Source organism: Dromaius novaehollandiae, chromosome Z (genome assembly GCF_036370855.1).
Source record: "Dromaius novaehollandiae isolate bDroNov1 chromosome Z, bDroNov1.hap1, whole genome shotgun sequence".
Classification (NCBI taxonomy): domain Eukaryota; kingdom Metazoa; phylum Chordata; class Aves; order Casuariiformes; family Dromaiidae; genus Dromaius; species Dromaius novaehollandiae.
The window spans coordinates 59,429,916-59,451,175 of record NC_088132.1 but is presented as its reverse complement, the minus strand read 5'-3'; the positions used below and the strand labels follow the sequence as shown (position 1 = coordinate 59,451,175).

General features: G+C 37.1%; 1 protein-coding gene across 3 annotated transcripts in view; it reads right to left on the bottom strand.

Moving 5' to 3' along the window:
* The window catches only part of LOC112987040 (poly(A) RNA polymerase GLD2), a 49,935-nt gene that overhangs the window by 7,078 nt on the left and 21,597 nt on the right, over positions 1–21,260 (bottom strand). For all 3 annotated transcript variants that reach the window (XM_026106696.2, XM_026106697.2, XM_064502539.1), the window contains exons 10-13: positions 19,950–20,078; positions 15,858–15,901; positions 9,285–9,421; positions 3,382–3,473 (exon numbers count right to left, since the gene is read on the bottom strand). In XM_026106696.2, the coding sequence (XP_025962481.1) occupies positions 3,382–3,473; positions 9,285–9,421; positions 15,858–15,901; positions 19,950–20,078 (402 nt within the window). The remainder of the gene's footprint in view (positions 1–3,381; positions 3,474–9,284; positions 9,422–15,857; positions 15,902–19,949; positions 20,079–21,260) is intronic.

The window sequence follows — 21,260 nt, the reverse complement described above, 5'->3', positions numbered from 1 at the left end:
CGAAGTATTTTAATGGATGTTTACAGGTAGATTTTACTCTAGAAGGCATCGTACATTGGAGCATCCTATCAGAGCAGAATACTGGCAATCAAATAATAATAATAAAAAAGTATCTAGCCCTCTAAATCTAGTCACATAATTTGATACAGTGACTTACTGCTACTAAGAATTCCATATCCCTTACCACGTGAAGCAGTAGAGCATTTCTTCTACATTTCTTATATTTGATGCTGACTGTTTCTTTAATGGTAGGATGTTTATGTATTTAATGTTGTACGAAAGAAATACTTTTTAAAAGTAACAAGAGCAAAGCTGTACAGTCTTCTAAAACTGACGGGGGGGGGGGGGGTGGGGGGGTGGGCAAGGCACTCCTAGCCACAAAAGCTGACTCACATCTTCCCTTTAGTCTTCTTGCATATTTACCAACTGTTAAAAGACAAGTTCATTCCCTGGAACACAGCAAGAATAATTTAGCAATCAGCAACTATTTACACCACTAACATTTTCTAAGGATCAGGACAGTGAGAATCCGTTGTGAATTATTTTGGTCACACAGAATTAAAAGAAAAATGAAACAACTTCAACATTGTGATACTGGAGGGAAGGGGATCACCTTCCCCAACAAAAAAAACCAAGAAACCATAAAACTTCAAAACTGCAGCAAAAGAAGCTCTGAAGAATTATTTTTAGAAAGGAATTTAACATGTGGATTAAATGCTCCTGGAGCCGAAAGATTTATAAATACAGGCATGAATCAGGCACAGCATAGACAGTTTTCCCTAAATGACTGTCAATTAATGGTCTTACAGAACTGCCAAGTTCCTAGTTTTTCCAAACTATATCTTTTTCAAAAGGAGAATATATGATATTATTTGATATAGACAAGAGTTAAACTAGACCAGAATAGTCACTAGCATTTTAGAGCTTCTGACAAGGAATGTTCCCAAATGTTCACTAAAAACAATGTTCTTGGTATTGCCATTAATGGCGGTAGCTTGCCGTATCTTAAAGTAACTGAGAAAAGCACCCATACTACATTCATTCTTCAAACTGCAGAAATGCAAGTAAGAATCAGTATTAAGGTACATTAAAAGAAATTAAAACAGAACACAACTTTTTCTTTTAAAAAGCTTAAATACAGTGCTACATGTAGAATTATGGCAACTTGCAGGCAGATTTCTACAATCTATGATATATTTTAAAAAATACATTTTTAAAAAATAATATGCAACAAGTAATAACAGTTACTGAGATTTTAGTCCACTAAATGGAAAATCTGACAAAGACTTGGAAACTAGAATACGTCAAGCCGTTTATCTAGCTTTTAAAAGCTTCTCCTCCTCACAGTACAGAGAAGTTTAACTACTTATTTTCTGTTAAACTAGTTCACTTTAACAGGTGTTACAGATATGGAACCTACTCTGAGTTGAAGTAAGAAATCTAATTTTTCCTTCAAAATTATTAATAAAAACTTGATATGTGAGGATTAAGCTCACTAATAAAGTCTTGAAGCACTTGGTAACAAAAAGGAATCAGATGCACCAGCTATAGATATTTGCTTCTTCAATAGTTCAAATGCAAAATGCACTCTTAAGAAAAAGCTATACGTAATCAAGCACATTTAATACAAATTCTAAAATGCCCAATTTCTGTGCTGAGATTCTATTTTCCAACCAAATGGAAGAAAACACCAACTATTCAGGTACTTTCTGATGTCCAGGAGAGTGAGCGAGCCTGAGACAGCCCCGCGCACCACCCCGGCTCAGCAGCACTTGAGAACAGCAGACACAGCTGCAGAGCATTCCCACCTCCCACATTCAGAATGGCAATGCCTTGGCAATATCTGCACTACACTATCCCAATTCATTTCAGCTGTGCAGATACTCTTTAATTCTCACATTTCTTAACTCTGCATGCTTGACTTTGCCATCTCAATCTTTTTAAACAGCTTTCAGTGTACTTTTCCCTATGACTGGTAGTCGATTTCTTCCAGAAGACAAAGAACAGAAATTGTACCATGTGGCTTCGCACCCTCACCCATATGGTTACAGCTAAGTTGGATAGCTCTACTCCACAGAACAACTAACTTCACCAGTAGGTAATTATTCTCTGCAAAGCGCAGCACTAATAGAGGTAATCGCGTGCGCGCACCCCCCCCCCCCCCCCCGCAAGACCTCTGAGGAATGTTTACGTCTAACCACTGGACTTCTGCCTTATTCCCCTCTAAATTTTCCCAGTCTCTAACAATTCTTTCCATTTCATTTGGCTCCTCTCAAAATTCCATTCCTCATTTATCCTAAAACTTTACTCAATCTCCTGATCCTAATTGAGTCTCCCATTGAAACCCAGGGCCCAGGCACCCTCCCTCCTCATTTCAGACCTTTCCTCCTCACCCCAGTGTCCTAAGCCACTGGATCCAACTCTGCTCCTACTCCACCTTGGGTCCTTATTCATGATCTCTCGTCCAACCAATTTCCCTTCACTTGCTGTCTTCCGATTCTCACTTCCCTTTCTTATTTGCTTGTGTTAACTGTTTCTGGTTTACACTGCAGCTCCCAGTCCCCTTCCTGATTCTTTTTTCCTCTCCATTCTCCCTGCTAATATCATAATCCTGCTCTTAATTTATTATTTTTTCTTTCCCTGGTCCAAGCTTCATCTCCTATGCATGCAAACTGTTCATTTTCCTTCTCCCTGGAGTCTCCCTGTGGCAGCTCTAAGACCTCAAGAGGACACAAAACAGGTTCCATAGATAGTGCCAGTGCCTGACTACACCTGAGCTAAGATGTCTGAGAGCTGCAGCTCCAAAAGGAAGCCTGGGTTTACCCCTCCAGTTCTGGAGAACTTCATACAGTTACAGTGGAGACATTCCACAGTCAAAAGCCAGTCAAAAATAGTAGCCACAAAGGAATCAACATACGCACAATCGGTCACTGTTAGAACTTGAGATGTCAGAGCATTACTAGAACAAAGAATATTCTTAGAGAGGAATCTGATGATGTGCCCACTGTGTTTTCGCAGAAGCTCAAACTTGGCAAAACTGAAGACTATTTTTATAGAACAGCAATACACACATTACTGTCATAAGGGCCACTCCTTCTCAAAGTCCTGATCCCTGTTCCAAAAGTAACAGGGCAATAAGTCCTCTTGAAGAAAAGGTCAGGAGAACTATTTTTAAACACTACAGAACTTAAAGCTTCCTTCTCAAATTTTTGTAGAGAGACTGTTACATAACTACAAAACAATCTACATTGGTAACACTGTTTTCTACTAAAATGTCACATGTATGCATTATTAAAATATGACTGAGGTAAAGTCCAAGTGACAGATTTAGGTATTTAAGGTCTTAACAGTTAAAAATGATAATGCAGCTTTACATTTTACCTTCCACACAAATAAATTTGTTTCTCCACTCAATACCATCAGGTCTTGGAATAGCTTTGGCCTCACGAACCGAAATCATTTGATGGCTCCAACTAGGAAAAAGGAAAACAGTTTACAGATGTCAAACTGCTATGTCATAATCCTGGATAGCACAGTACTTTATAATGACCTGTAAGAGTGCAAGAGTTTCATCTTCACAATATGAGTAAGGAATGACAGGTAGGAAACAAGAAACATTTTTCCACAGAGACATTTATTTATGAAAACATTTGCAAAACAGAATACCATAGGTTTCCATGAGTAGCATGCATTCATGACAATTTTTTCAGAAACCATTGTCAACTTGAATGCTGAAACCTACAGTTTTTCTAAATTCAAAAGAAATTAAACTTTGTAAATCTATCTTTCAGAATTTTCTCTTGGGAGAACGGAAGGTAATGAATTTAAGCACAGATGAAGTTACATACTGGATTTGATTACAAAGTATTCCATGAGTCAATATAAAGATGCACACCTACAGGTCAGCATTCCTGGTGCAAGGAACCTATTAGAAAGCATTTACGCTTTGTATAGGATGAATTTTAGATCCTCTATAGCTGTAATGTCAGTGCAACAACTACACATTTGACGATAACCTACTTCCTGCGCACAATTTTATAACAGCAAAAACATTGGAAACGATCTTACCAAAGAGGGAACAGCAGTACAGTTTAGAGGGAAATCTTTGATAAATGTGCTTGGCATGACTATATGTCAAACACAATGGCAACCAAATCGAACCATTTGCAGTTTTATGATCTTAACCAATCCTACACAGCCAGTTCCCAGCTGCTCTTAACTAAACCAGGAAACTACCATATCAGCAAAGGCCAGGAATGCCAACAGTGGGTCACCACCACCCCCCGCCATTAGATGAGGACTAGAAATAGGCAGGTAGCATGCTGCCAGCAGCACTGGATTTATGTACAGCTGACTGGAGCTGCTGGCAGTATGGATCTTTTGCCATATCGCAAAGAGAGAGGAACCTGGCTGAGTGTAATTAGCATTCTGCAGTTACACAAATACCAACTGTAAATCAAAACACAATCTGTAAATCATCAGTTAAATTTGGAAGAATTCTGTGCTTCTTAGGTCATAGCTCAGCTGTCGTAACTCCATTGAGTCAACAGTGATAAGAGTTTACACCAGCTAATAATCTGCCCCCACAGATTCTACAAATTAGTTTGGAAACAACTCATGATTAAAGCCACTTATGAAAGTCAGCTGTTTGAACAAGTGTACTTCCACAGCAGAACATACACATTCTTCTTCTTCTATTTAAGAATATGAACAGGGTTGGGGTTTTTTTTGATATTCAAAAGGTTGCAGGACAGAGCACATGAAGCATACTTTAGGATACCTTGGATTATTTATTCACACATGTCTGTGTATATTTAGATTCCTCTTGATCATCTACATCTGTACTGATTTTTTTAACAGATAGGTCATTTCTAGCATTCAAAGATTCAAAGCAAAGGAAGCTTTCATTCTAATCCATCACTCTTCCTAATTCCCAAAGTAGACCACATTTGTGAGAATCAGAAATATTGTGAAGTAGCAACTACTTTGCTGTACATCAAGCCATCAGGTCTTTTTAAAAACCTGCCATCAAGACAAGTTTAACAAGAAATTAAGATGAATCGCTTAAAAGAAATAAACAAACGACTTGAGCACTGAAGAAACTTGGACTGCACTTCCAGAACATTGGTCATGAGCAGAAGCAGCTGACTGTTCACATCCTCTGCTTTGTCCAAAAGCTTAGTTTAAGAAATCAGAAACACCCAGGCCAGTAAAAAAGTATGCAACAGAGTATTTGATCTATGTTTGGCTAAAACAAGTAGTATTTGAGCATTCTTATGAGCTCGAATTACTTGCATAAATACCCTCATTAAACTGGGTACAAATTGCAATTTTTTTTTTTCTAAAAAATATGATCACTTTACTACATGACCAATCCTGCCCTGAGGAGAGCTAAGAGCAGCAATATATTTTGTCAAGATAATAAAACTGATCTTCTATCACATCCAAACAAATACATCTTCATCAGTGAATGAACTTAAACAACTGTTACATAACTTGAAACAATAAATAGAAAAGAAGTAGGGTCCCAAATGATAATCTCTAGTGCCCAGCAATATCTTCAGGATAGAGAAGCAAGGCCTTGCTTCAAGGTCTCACTTTGTGAAAAGCCAGCCAAGCAAAAACCTGCTGCCTTCACTCACAGCTGCACAACTGAAATCAGACACTTGTGAGAGGGCCTGGTAAACATGGGACAAGCTTCCAAATACTTTCTTTTGAGAACACCTCCACACATTTTTATACTTTATCAGATTAGCTGCATAATCAGCAGAGCTCTGATAACATGAAATACTGAAAGCTAAAACAGCACTAAAAGCATACTTTCAGCCTGCTGAATCGTGTGAAGTGTTATGCAGACTCTGAGACTTGTGTAGCTGTATGGCAGGCGAGTTACACAACCGTGCTAGCAGATTGTTTAAGCTTTGCCAGATGTGGTGTCTGAGTCCAACACGTGCAGCGATTTCCAAATAACATTGCTGATAACTTATGAAGGGGAGAAAAGTTACTTTCTATACAGACAGCCAAAAGACCCAGAGTAGGACTGTGGGATGGGCACTGTGCAAGCACATGGCAATCAGTCTCCTCTGAAAGAGCTTACAGTCTAAATAAATGAAGCAGATAAAACAGCAAAAGGTGAAAACACAGCACAAGGAGATAAACTTGTTTAAGGCCGCACAGCATTAAAGGCTCTTGTTTCTTCCTTTGTGCCCCACTCATTGGTCCCATCCTGCCATTAAGTATTACTCACTACCTCATGTAAAATAACAAAGATTTTAATGGAAATACCTACTGGCCTTTGTCGGACTGAGGGGGAAATTTAAAATAACATGTCTCCATCTTCCCAGCCAATACATGCAAATAGGTGATCAGTTAAGCATTGCAGGCAGGTAACTTCAGTGACTCATTCTGTCCAAAACGATGATGATCACACATTATCTGATCATTCTTGACTGCAAGTTGTTCTTTCAGCAAAACACATCCTGTGTATCAAACCTTGTAGTTCTGTGTCCTACTTCATAGATAGGAATCTACTAAAGTCACTTGTATGAATATTGTAGTAGTATTTTCTTTAGGAATCTTTTTATCAAACATATTACAGTTCAAAAGCAAAAGTTCACTGGCACAGTACAGGTCATTTAGATGTGACCTAACTTAACAGTCATGTTATCTGGAATATAAACTCAAAAATTCTGCACATAAAAAAGGCACTAGTAAATGTCTTACAGGAAAAGCAAAGAATGACAAAATTATTCATTACAACAATGAAAATATTTTACATGTTTAGGAGTAAAACACTAGTTCCGCGAAACGCAAAAGTAACAGAGCCCTGTGTTGTGTGTATTTAACTGTCATCCTCATTCCCACCTCTAATAATAATTCTATCCTCCCCAGCATGTTCCCAGCAGCAACCTCAAAGCAAAGATAACATACACTACGGATAGCTTGGAGCTACATTGGTTCTCAGTGGCTGGCTATCAGGTGCAAGAAAATATTTAAACACCATGTTCTGCTTGCTTTCTCCTGATCAGGGGCACTAATTTGGGTTTCTCTCCTCCATCCAATTACCAATTTTCCTAAGACTTTAAGGAAGTCTAATACCTTTAAGACCTGCACCCTGCTCCTTTCAAACCATGTTTAAAAGTTATCAGGGGTACACAGAGGGTCATGGCCAAGTGAACAGAACAACTCATTTAGTTTTATTTCCATAGGAAAAATAGCTAAAAATAACATAGGTTGCTGCATTATGTGTGTCATTTCCTTATATGACTTCTCAGCTATATAACATTCTCAACATAGGAATTTTTATGAATATTTTCTATAGCTTTTTTAGCATACCATCACTAGTCAAAGTTTAAATATTTAACAGATAGTTAATGCTGAAAAAACTGGCAAAATGTTCATCACAGGTTTGGGGGGTTTTTTTTGGGGGGGGGGGGGGATATTTTCTTCTCTTGACTTCAGCAACTATCCTATTGTCATTCTCTACTTATCCTAACTTTTCCTCTAGTGAGTTTTCATATCGATGCCCTCAAATCTTCATTTGCATTCCAGTCTTCTTTAGAGGGTCCAAAGGCCTTTTGATTCCCTTTTCTTCTGCTTCTATACCTACACTAAGCCCCTCAATCTTTTCAGCCTTTTTTTTTAAACCAGAAGCTCCTCCATGCCTCTGAGATTAAATTTAGGTAACATCTTTTCCTTAGATGATGATCATTGCTAAAAATAATAATCAGGGATTATCATCAGTTCAAGTAATGATATTGCAGTGTTGACATTTTTCATACTTCCTAGTGCATCCTCAATGTCTTACAGCAGACCAAAAAAAAAAAAAAATCCTTTAAGCAACAGAAACAGGGACCAGCTCCCAACTTGCACAGAAATCTGCTCCTGGCTGTATGTTGACAGGCACATGAACAAGGAGAGTAAAATTAGATATTTTTCCCAGATTTGGACAAGATTTTTCCTGCTAGTTTGCACAGGCAAACCAGGAACTTCTTCCCCAGTGGAAAAATATTTACTAAATAGATCACTTCCTGATAGGATGAGATTAACAACTCATTATACATATGAGTAGCAAAGGATGCATCTAGTGTCCTACACAAATTAGGAACTTAAGGATGTTCTTTTAAGGACCACACAGCAATATCCTATAATTTATGCATTTAGCAAACAGCACCTGGGCAGCTGAAGAGACAGCAACCCAATGAAATCTTTTAGAACAAAAGACAATTCTCTTCTCTGCAGAACTTGTTAAAGGAAAGCCCTTTATATGAACATCTCTCAAGATCAGGTTTAAGCACGCACAAAGTGCAATTAGCTCATGAATTGCCACAGGCCATATGGATTTAAGTTACAAATTCCACACGCAGTGCACACCCCAGTGATATTTGCTTTGAAGGATTTCATGATGATTAATTTCTTGCACTGATGTAGGATATGAACACTACAAAAAATGATAACAAATATCATCAGCAGTCATACACTTTGTTCCCCTTCCAGAGAACAGTTATGATAGACATATACAAAATAGACAGTAACATGTATGAATCAATGGCCTGAACAAAGTCTTTAAATGATCTTTAAGCTTATTTAAATACAACAATCTAATGTTTCATATGCACAAGCAATCTTTAAGAGATTCTCAACTAATAATTTGTTAAAACATTCATAATCTATGTTTTTTCAGATTCTCTCACAACTTTGTCTGTCTTCTATTTCTCTTTCACAGGAAAGTCCAGATGACAAAATTAAACTCAGATTCTAGCAAACCAACAAGGTTAGTGAACCACCTAGATATGGGAGAATTCCTCAGTAAAAATGGCCTATATTCATGTCTGTTATGGTTAAAGTAATGAGTCATCTGGTCAATAACCTCCATTGCCTTGGGGTGACAGAAAACAAGTGCAGCTATTAGGGTTCAAGTAATTCCAGATCATAAGCAATACCTTTAACTAAAACTAAGAGTAGATCTTTCTTGCACAGGCATATGCAGTTTTAAAACAGTGTAATATAAAAAAGAAATCCAGCTATTTTAGAAGGACAGAGCTATCTAACTTTTGGCAGCTATTTTACAAAATAAGTAGCTTCACTAATCAAAAAACTTTAGACAACACTATTTATATCAGCATTCCCACCGTCCTCAGTTCCTTTCACTTGTTTCCTCTCTGTCAGTTATCACTTCTGCATTGCTGTTATTCTTTCCTCTTTAAGGGACTTAAGATGTTGATGTATCAGAAGAAAGCAAAATTTTACATGTTTCAAAATGCTAAGATGAGTTTAATACTTACTCAAATTCTGTGGCATAATATTTAAAGAAGCCTATTAGCAGATCTCCAAGACTTGATCCATTTTTTGAGAGGTAAGGAGGAATGGTACATGGGGCTTGATGAACAAGGTGCAACTGCATAGTAGGATCAAAAGAGTCCTGTCAAAATAAAATCAGAGAGTATATATACACACACACAGCTTTAATCTTGGCATGTATTTTTACTTACAACAACAACAATAAAAGTCTGCCTCTCATTTGCTTATTGGAATTTCAAGTACAAATTAAAATGAAAAAGCTCTATTTCTCCTGTGCTGCTGTGCTGCATACTAGTTACTCCCACTGAGCTCAGGTAGAATCACCTTGCCCATGAGAGTGAGACCATCCCTTATCTTCTGTTTGCTTAAGAATTTTAACACAGAAACACCTCTGAACTGAGCTTGTGCTTGCATACTAGTAAAACCACATGAGCAGAAGCAGAGTAAGGCAGCCTGCACTGAGCTGGCTGCAGCTGAGCTGAGATAGGGTGTGTGAAGCTAATGCAGGTATCACTAAGTTTCCATACCTGCAGTATAGAAACACTCACTCCAAAAGGAGGGCCTGACTTATTTCCCACAGCACAGAATTCAATTTGCATGTCAACCCCACTAGCTCTAACAAACTTGCATCTTCCCACATAATGAGTCCAAAGATTGTGGCAGCACCTCCTCTATCCAAGCTATCTGAAAGAATAAAAGGTGAGTTATACAACAGACCTGAATACACAGACCCTACCATTTAAGCTGAAGTATGCTTCTCTTTCAGAAATACTGCAGGTTTGCTAAAAAGGAAAATCACCATTACCAGTGTAGAAAGTTCCTTGCTCAAGACTAAACTAACATTGCTTTAAGTTTGCTACACTGCTTAAATGTCCATTATATCATTTAGGTTCCTCTGACAGACTGTAAGTTCAAGAAGAGAACATATCTTCTGCTTTGAAAAGTTGATAATACCAGGATGCTACATTTTACCACAATGCCTTGTGTATTTCAAGGAAAATAAACCCAACACACACACAAATTTAGGAACCTATTCTGTCTTCTTAGTGCATCTCCCCCTCCCCTACTTTCTTGTTTTAAAGAGTAACATCAGGCATGACTTTCTAACTTTATAGTACTACAGTATTACTGAAAACACTACACACTGTAATACTATTTCCATGTTCACACCAGGCAATGCTTCCTCCGAGTCAAATGTAGTTAGTGATCAAACCAGTAGGGTTTGAAAGTTTGGGACTCTTGTCCTTTTTGCCAATTCCAGCAAAATTTTCTGTGACCTTGAACAACACATCTTCCATTAAAAAAAGGCCATGTTTCCAGCTGTAAAAAATTTGGGCTTTTGTTCTCACATCATAGAATTTTGTGTATAAAATGCTATGACAGTTACCAGAGCTCAGAATTTAACACCTTACAATCCAGCAGAACACACCAAAAGCATGGAGGGGGACATAAAAAGTAGATACACGGCATATACTTAAAGATCTAAAAGGGGAACAGAAGCTTTCCATAGATTGTACATTATATATGATTTTGACCCTAAGGTAAATCAGATACCTACTGGAGTGAAAGCCACTCCTTGCCCATGCCCACAGAAAGTTGCAGAAGAGTCATAACAAATAGACCTAGTATGAGCATTATAACAGCTCATGAGGAAACGGACATGGGGAAAAAGAGGAACGAGAACAAGGGCTGTTGACTCTTAACGATAAAAACAGAAATGCAGGGAAGTTACCATGACAGATGTCTACTGCCACCAAACATTTACTTACTAGCATTAGTAGACATTTTTGAAAAGCTGAACGAGTTTTCCTTTATGCTCTATATATTCAAATTACTGAAAACCTCTCAGCTGCAAGAAAAATCTGCCACTGCAATGAGGTTAGTATACTGAGCAGCTAAAACACAAGACTATGGGTTATTATTTTTCAGAATAATAAATAACCTATTTTCTTTAGTACTATTACTAACTTGCAGAGGATGTTGCTTTTTCTTAGCTATCTTGGCATTAAATGTGACTGAAACACGGAAACAAGGATATTGTCTATGTTTTATTTACATTTTTATATATTAATCAAGATTAATTTGTATTAATGTTGTATTAATTTAAATTTGAATAAAGAAAGCAATGAACTAGTAACTGCCGTAACAACAGCAAAAACCAATATATCAGCTATTATTGTAATAAAGCTTATGGCAAAAAAGAGATGTACTTGCATTCTTGTGCATGTATATGCTTAAATCCAGAAAATGGAGAAGAGCAAATGGATAGGAAGGACCATTTTATCCAAACATTTTATCAATTTGATTTGTTGCCAGTTGATACAACATGAAGTTAGGAAAACTTGCAGTTTTATAATCAGAAAACTGTATTTTGAAAATGGTGATTATGACAGAAGTATAGTCCAAATGAAGGCATTTTTCAGAATATTCAGTTTGCCTGTTTCTTCACTGAATTTACAGTTGATCAAAAGTTGTGTAAGCACCACTGCAGCAAATCTGAAGGACTCATTTGAGGAGCAGGAAACAGACCACATCCAAAGATTCCCACTTTTGGCAGAAAAGATGCAATTCCTAAATTTTCTATTTTTTTTTTTTAAATAAAAAACATTGAGGGCTGCTGATCACCACTTGTAGAGAGGAAAAAGAAAGAAGTGTTTTGTCCTTCTGATATACAGCAAGCCTGCTACGGAGGAAATTGCTATTAGCAGATTAGAAATTTTTACATATAAGACCAAATTAATTATTGCTTTAACCTGAGAAAGGGTATAGGGAAGATTTAATGAAAATTTCTGTCAAAATACATCAATAACCTACAATACAGCCTGTTTAAGGTCATTTCTTAACAGTGCAATCACTCAGTGTCCAGGGAATAAGACAGACTGGCCACAGGAAATCTGGGCTCATTTTTCTGCTTTGCCACAGACAACCCATGAAACCTTATTAGCCTCTCCCCACCTTCATTCACCTATTGTAAAACAAAGATAACAGTTCTTTTCTTCCTGCTAGATGGACTCCAGGAATAACTAGATAAATGGAGCAAGGTACAGATTACAGATAATCTACCTAAGGGAGGCTGGTAATGAGAGAAAATTTCAAAGCATCCTTAAAATTAGCTCAGTTTCAAGTCGGCTTTTCCTGCAAGTTTTCCCTTCTTAACTTGCTCTAGAAGGCAACAAGGCAAGAAATTCAATGTCTTTGAGAACTAGTCCCTCATTTGCTTGCTGTACTTTTGCCTCATAACGTCTTAAGAAATGTAAAAGAAACTCAGGAGCTAATTGAGGGGGGTGGGGGGGAAAACAAACAAACAAAAAAATCAATGAGCTATTCATCATTTCAAAATATTCCAGAAAAAAGGAATGCAAAGCTTTTCCTCCCCCCCCCCCTTTTTTTTTGCCAGACCTCTCCTCTAGCTTGGTTGGCTGCATATTCTGTATGCTGAATGACTAGCATTCAGCAAAATGCATCATATTCAAGCTACAATAATGCTGACGCATGTTCTCTTTCCCCCTTACACACTGGAAAAGAATACAAGTGTACATCCAAAAAATCTATACATCAAGATACTCAGATGTAAAATGAGCTTAACTGACTGTACAAGATTCTTCCTCCAAAAGAAGTTTATAATGGTAACATCAGCATAATATTTTGCCTTTTTTGATAGGTACCTGTATTCATATATACACATGCATATATATTTACAAAAATTACCTTTCTCCAGTCTGACAAGTTAACATTTCACTAGTATTTATCAAAAAAAAAAAAAAAAAAAAGTGCAATTCTAAGTGGGGAGCAAACTGCACCTAACTAAGGACTGACTCCCAATGTTTGAAGTAGCTACAGTAGCTTAAGCATCATCCCATCTCCTGCACCATCCTTTAGCAAGACACTACTGCTTGTGAAACTGAGACAGCAGAAACAAAAGCATGCTCACGCTAGAGTCACTGAAGTTCCCAATCCAGCGTACTAGTGGAAACCCACCTCCATCTGGATTTAACCCATGTGCCAGACTGTAACCTGGCACATGAGACACTCTGGCATGTACTGCCTTCTGACACCCAGTCAGTTACCGCAACATTTACCTCTGGCAGATGTTCAGGCAAAACAACCAGAACAAGCAGTGCCTTAAGCCACTACAGATTCCCCTGGGCTCACCTGTCAAAGTCCTAATTCAGAGGTAAGTTCTCGATAAGCTTTGGGACCGATCAAACGATTTTGTGGGCTACTCTAGTCTAAGCGGTCAGGCTGGAGAAGAAGGGGCTACCTGCCAGCCAGGAAGACCCAGAGCTGGGCTCCCACCTCTGCTGCACCCCAGTGCTCCCGCTAAACTCGCAGCTGCAAGACATCAGCTCTGTGCCAGCCGGAGACTCCCCACGGCAACCCAACCCGCGGGTGGGCAGAGCTGGGAGCCCTTCAGCACTTCGCACTCGCACAGGTCTGTGGAAGAGATATACTGAATCGGAGAATCTGCCTCTTGTTTCCTATTTGAGGCACATACGCCTTTTTTGCGGGACACCTGCAATTCAGAACAGGCAGTTTTTCAAAGCCCAGAAGTCTTTTCAAGCTGCAGTTAAAGCTGCAAATTTGATTTTGCAAAAAAGCTGATTTTAAGTTCAAAGGTTGTGTCTCAGAAGGGGAGACATAGTATTTGTGTAGCATTAGAATGGGTACACTGCTTTGACCAGCTACAGCCACAAGTAAAATATATCATTTCTTAGGACACTGACATTTTCCCATGCTTTGTAATTATCACCGTAAGCTAAAAGTAAAACCAGAATTGTTCTAGTGTATTTCTTATTTTAAATTTAAAATTTACTTGTAATATCAGTAATTTAAAATTGTAACTTTTACAGCACTTATTTAAACACTTAATTATATCCTTAACAGAGACAGCAGACCAAAAATATATTTGCAAATTTCTAGCGTAATTTAAGTATCTTAATCAATCCATAGGTTTGATTTGGTTTCATAGTAAGCAGGTATAGAATATATAAAATATTTTTATTAGTAATCTTAGAATATTTAGTCTGTCCTCCCAAACACAAGATAACTAACACAAATCTATGTTAAAACAAAATAAAATGTTACTCCTATCTCAGTGTTCTAGAAAGCACACAGCAACCTGCAAGTTTTACCACTTTCATAGGGTGCAAGAACCACCCTTGCACTTTGTACAAATTCAAAATTTTCAGTTTGCTTTAATCATTTAAACCGTTAGTATTTGTGAAGTACTCTAAAAGCATTTACACAGTTCAAACTCTATAAACATAAATGTTTGAATAATTGTTATAAAGAGATCAGAAGCTACTGATTCTTACAGTTTTCTTTAAATCGCAAGCCACACAAAACTTAAAATACTGCAGCATGAGCTTTAGCCAAGTATAATTAGCAAATCTGGTAATTAAAAAAAGAGATTTAGATACATGTGCAAGAAATGAAAAACAGTTTCAAATGCTTTTAGCATTAACAATGAAGAAATTAGAAGGTGCATAGCAGAAAAAAAATCAAAATAAAAAAGATCAAAAAGATTTAACAAAGGTACACATAAACAGGATTACAAAATAGGGATAAAACTGCAGTTTACTGTAGTTCAAAGCCTTTTGTATCTTAGTTATCTTAATTATCCAAGCTGGCTGACATCACGGTCTTTCTCCTGGATACACAGTGACATCAATTCTTCCCATTTCAGCATAATAGGAAGTGTATGCAAAAAGAAAGAAAGGCTTTCGGAGACTAACTCAGCACAATTATCAGCAATATTAAACACACACATAGTTGCTATAATTTGGTCTCTCTGTCTATGAAAAAGAATAAATTTGAAGTGATACATGAGAAGGCGGCGAGGAGGAAGGAACAAGGACTTCCTCTAAGCAAATTGTTGCTTAGAACTATTCAGCAATAGCTCCTTTGTCCCAGACAAGTATTTAAGAGGGTAGCTGTTATTTGTAGGTAATCTTCCTTAGATTAAGGATCACTAGTTATGGCCTTGATTTTGCCAAGGATCAAAGCATACAGACCCACACAGTTCTCTGGAAATCAGCAGAGTATAATCTGGACATAACAGCAAAGTCTGAAAAAGGGATTTTCACGTATGAACTGAAGCCCAATTTTGTGAGGTCGCAAGAGCCTCCTTAGGAAACATATACCATTAATCCTCTGAATCAAGAAATATCAGCTGGATGACACAAGCAACTCAACAGCTGTTGGAAGTTATGAAATTCTGATATAGCACAATCAGATGGAAACAACAGTAGTTAATGTACTAAGAAATAACAGTCAGAAAGTTACAGATGACACCGGAGCATTTGCAGCCTAGCAAAGAGAGAATTTGGTGAACAGCACTAGTTATCAAGCGAGTGTAAAGTTCTCATATATTAAAAAACTGTTTTCACTAAAGAAATGATCAAAAGTAGCAACCAACCGTTCACACTCAGCATATTAATGACTATTTTAACAGACTATGCTTAGCTTAACCCATTATAGATGCTTAAGAATTCATATATTTTAGACAATCTTCATACACATATATGATGTAGTAATAATTCATAAGAAACACTTACTGGGTAATTTTTTTGGAGGGATGGAAGGATGGGTTCAGGTAGGGCTATAAAAAAAAGTTTAAAGTTGCTGTGATTCATGTAATTCAGAGGAAACAATATCATATCAGCTACACCAAAGGGTTGGTCTGAAATTCCATGTTAGAAACATCTACTCAAAACTTCACTTTCATGCATTTTGTAAAATAAAACTTATTCCACAAATCTTTATTACTACATTTTATCTATGGTAGAGTAAGAAGTTAATTCAGTTAAGGGAAGCTATTACTAAGATATTGCTATTTGTAGAAGACAAGAAAAATTCTACAGTAGCTGGGTACCACTTGCCTTTTAAAATTCATGTTAATTCAAGGCCATAGGAAACTCACCTAGACTCTCTAAAGAGCAGTCAATCATTTCTTCACACTCTCTCTCTTTTTTTTTAACCATGTAATATAGTCTGATTATATCAAAGCATGGGAAGTCTCCAGATTCTGAATAAGTACACATTCTTCACCTGCAAAGTTTTTTTTTTTTTTTTTTTTTTTTTTTTTTTTTAAATGTTGAGTCTTCAAAAGTAACTTGAACTACAGCTAAAACACCCAACATATTTAGCAGCCATTGCTGGCAAAATCCCCAATAAAAAAATAGATACAATCTAATGCTGTTAGCTGGTCTACTAAACAGCAAGCAAGATAAAGGTTATAAAGACACTAGTGATACAAAAGAAACTAAATAATTCATCTTTTATGAAACTCATGGGCAGGTAAAACATATTGCATACTAAAAATAACAAGATAAAAAAAATCATCTCCCAGGTCAGGTGGTGCTACAGATACACAGGGACAGAAAAAAAATCCCAAAGCATTCACACCTCACTCAACCCTTACAGCAGCTACAGAACTGTTAGATCACCCTTGGTAGTAAGGTTTGAATGTCACTTCATTGGCATGTTTTTTTTGAACAAAACTGGTCTATATCATTCACTAGGGAAAATGATAATTATGTTCAACACACAGGACTTTGACTTGGGATTTAATTCACCCTTGAAACAAGATCTCACAAGGGAAGAGATGTTCAAGCATCTTTTTTCTATAGGGACGAAAAAAACTAGAATAGCAGAATTCTCAAAGCATGCTTGGGATATTTTCAAAGAGTATACTATATTCTTAGCAGTCCTGCTAGTTAATATGATCATAGCTGCTTTAATAATCATTTTATTTTGTTTGTGGGCATTTGGAAATATGAAAGAGTCTTATTTCTACAACATCTTGGATATTTTCCAATTCTCTCCTATACTGAAAGAACAGGCAACAAAATCTGAGCAGTATGAGTAATCAAGATACTTCATGTTAATTTCTGAGTCTGCATGATGCATTAAGATGACAGGGTTAAGGGGAAAAGCTACCCACTTACCACTAGCGTTTGCCACCCGAGTTTTTCTTTTCCTACTGTACAAGATAATTGGACCTGTTACCTGGAGGAAAGTTCATGCACAAAACATTGATGTACCTACGAAATAAACTCAAGCCACACTAACCTTAGGTCAAAAGACTTCCACACTAGTATGATAAGAAAATGGAAATAGATTAAGTAGTACAGGAAAGCAATTTGCCTAATGAAGAGAGACCATATTTATTGCTAAAAGAAAGCTTTTATTCTTGACTGTTTTCCTGCCCAGTACCATCAATAAAAGCCCTACTAGCAAATTCTGAGGACACAAGCTGCTTTCAATAGTACCATATACACGCAGTAGAAATGAGAAAAAGTTGTTAAAACTTGAAGGAATAAAACATTAGGATTCAAACAGCTGGCACCAGATATATGCTTAGAGCCACGGCCCTTTTAGCAGAAAGGGCTCATGGAGCACAGGTTAGAAATCCCCACCTCTGGCCTCAGACTGCTGATACTTCATCGGCAGCTGACTGATCCCACAGTTCTGCATGAAAAGAATTATTCAAATCTTCTTCTTCCCCAGACAGCTGTGGCAGCTGCCACAGATGACTACAGCAAATGCCCTCATGCTTGCAGTCATTAACATTACTGCAAGCCTACACATTTATATTTGCTTGCAACTCCCACTCTCTTCCCTTTTGTGCATTACTTTTATGCACAGCTCAGTAATTGGCTATTCATGACTGCACACAGCACCTAAGAAATTCCACACTCCCGGTCTCCAGAGTTACTGTAATATTCTCAAAGTATATTTTCAGGGTAAGTTTCCAAGTGAAAAGGCCTGCTTCCACTAAAAGCCTAATACCAGCAGCATCAAATGCTTACCAAGTCACAGTTAAGATGGTCACTAATTGCTAGACAGTGTAAGGATACTTCTCCTCATCTCTTGCACATGCTTCACCTTTGCATAGCAATCTTTGCACCCAGTAGCGCTCACCAGTTTCACTTCTGTATCTAATCATCAGTGTGGCCATTTTATTTTTAAGTCGATTTGTCATTTCAACTCTTCCGATAAACAATTCATTTTTTTTATAGTTGTTAAGAACCTATATTAAAGATCTATCACCTACAATATTGTTTCAGAGCTGTGGTAACAGACTTTGCAGGATTTTCTTTTTCTTTTCACAGAAACAAACCTATGGAATACCACCACAGCTAACGTAGAGAAAAGGCCATAGGCACAGTATAGACTGACTTACATCCTACTATCCTGATGATTGGTACATTAGTAATATGCACACACTACAGGGATCAAAGAATTCAAAAGTAACCCTACTGGATCTCAAACAGACAAAATGCCTTCCTAGGTCCTACACTACAGATACTGTACAGCTGAAAGAAAACTACCAGCTTGAGTCAACTGTCATAAAAAGCTTCCAGGCCTAGCACAGAGTGGGTGTAGCACGGCCTTGGAACTACTAAACCCTTGGCCACCCACTCTACAGTGGGTATCTATATTCCAGGCCAAATGAGCTGTCAAAGGAACTAAACAGAATCATTGTCTCTTTTTATCCAATTAACAAAAACAAACAAAAAAAGCACTACACAGATTGACAAAGGGAAAAATCTAAAATGAAAATGTACACAGTTTATCTACAGCTGTGATCATAAAATGTTAAGAATACACTTATTAAAATAAATACAATGAACAATCAGCATGTTACAAAAATATTAAAGCAAAGAATGAATATAAGCAGCAAAATACAAAGTCCATATATGAACTGACAGGAATTAAGAAAATACTTCTACATTCATGTTACTCCACAAGACGTATGTCCTACCCCTGGCCTACCCTTCTGAAATCACTTGTCTCCCAATAAATGAGAATCTCATACTGACCTAAATGATTTCTTATGCAAGTCTTAAGCAAGAATTGCAACTTACAAAATTACAAACATGGATTTCTCTAATAACCGAAACTAATAGGGAGATGAGCTCATTTCAATCTATTCTTTAGGAACACTACTGGACTACATAGCTTCCTTGAATTGTCAACAGGGATCCTTAATTCCACAAGTAAGGCTTCTCAGCTCCAGACAAAAGTTCAGTGTTTTGATATATTAGTCACAGTCGATATATTAAAGTCACAAAAAAAAAAAAAAAGATGCTGCCACTGGCAGTCCCAACTTCTCATGAGACAGCAGTCACCTCACAGAAGACAGTAATCAGAAAATCCCCTAACTATATGTGCATTCTTGCATATATATGCTCCCATGTTAAGTCCTTGGTTTATCAAAACAGAGAAAAGTCACCTCACAGCATTTGTTGTCCCTTCAATTTTCTTGGAATTTCCCAAATACAAGAAATTTGAAATTGTGACGTTAAGCTTTTTCTCTTGGAATTACTAAATAATTCGCTACCCACTGCACAGTGGATTATCTAAAAAGGGCAGGTTTTTGCTAACAAGAGCTTGAGTTTATTTTATAGTTACACAACATCCTGCAGGTACATTGATTTTTTTTAAGCTGGTAACTCTGACTCCAGAGAAGAGGTCCACTTCTTAGATAAAAATGCAGCACTACGGAAAGGGAGTAAAAACACCACCTTGTTTTCAGATTTTTCCTTGTGGAAAATGATTGCTGTTGATGTTTAAAATTAAAGAGGAAAACTACACAAATACAAACTTTAAAGGAACAGTTTCAAAAGGCAAAAAATACTTACTCTGTAAATAGTGCAAAACCATCAATACAAGACTATAGCTGCTTAAAGTACCACGACTGGCATCATTTATGTCATGAAAACTCGCCCACTTCTTAACAACCAGTACTAATGGACGAACTCGATTCTCAACTGTAAGTAAAATAAATACTTATCAAAAAAGCACAATAACTAGACAGTGATCAATTAATTTTTATTGCCACCTGATCAATATGACACTTGTTTTGCACTCTAAAGTTACCTCTTGTAAGCCATTTATAGACTTTACTTAGTTATCCTACAACTACTGTCCATCTTAAAAAAAAAAAAAAAAAAAAAAAAAAAGGAAAAAAAATTGCATTTGAAAATATCTTTTGGGTAGTAAGATCCACAGATGCATTACAAGGGCCATGCCAGGTAACTTGCAGATGAGACAAAACTGGATGTGCCAGTCAATGCAGCAGTTCCCTCCAGTTCTCAGTACAAATTTCCTGAATTAAGAAACATTCCAGGACAGACCAAATGTAAATTTTTTATTTAGATTATATAAGCTTCGAGGACAGAGAAAAAAAAATTCTTCTGACTGCAGGACACAGAACTTATTTTTAATTTTTCCTCAGGGTCCATGAAAGCAGTAAACACTGCATCCAAACACTAATTCTAAAATTACCTGGTCCTCAGCAGTTTTTCATAGATGAGATCTATTAGATAAAATATCACATTAAATCAAGTTATCCTTTTCATCAGGAAAGACACCAATATTATAGTCACATTCCAGTTCTGAACTTCCGAATTGCAGGAGAATGTAGGTAGCCTTCTGTATGAAGGTTACAACACATTTTAGGGAGATGTTACTAACCAACATATCATAGGGAGCTCACAGCATACTTCATTTATTATTTGCAGATATGTGGAATTTGATCATCAGCCCAGTGAACCACCTTACAATGGACCAGATAATCACGTGTTTTGGAATATCTTTCTTACCCTGACATCTTTGTGCAAAGTTTGGTATGCTGAACATCAGGACATGAATACATAACTCACAACTGCTTCATCCAGGACAAGAGAGACTTTCTGTAACAGCGCCAGTTGTGTTCTGTGTTATTCTGAAAAATCCTGTCAAACCAACTGCCTCTTACAACTTATTCACAATGGTTCAGCAGACATGCTCCTGAACATGGCACTCTTCTTGAAATGAATGTCCTGAATTACGTCTGGAAGACTTCTTAAAAACAAAAACCCTTTCCACCAGTCACCTGATCCTCTACATCATTCACTAGTGGTTGGATTAAAAATTCTGACTGTTACTAAATAAGATGCAGAAGAATTAGT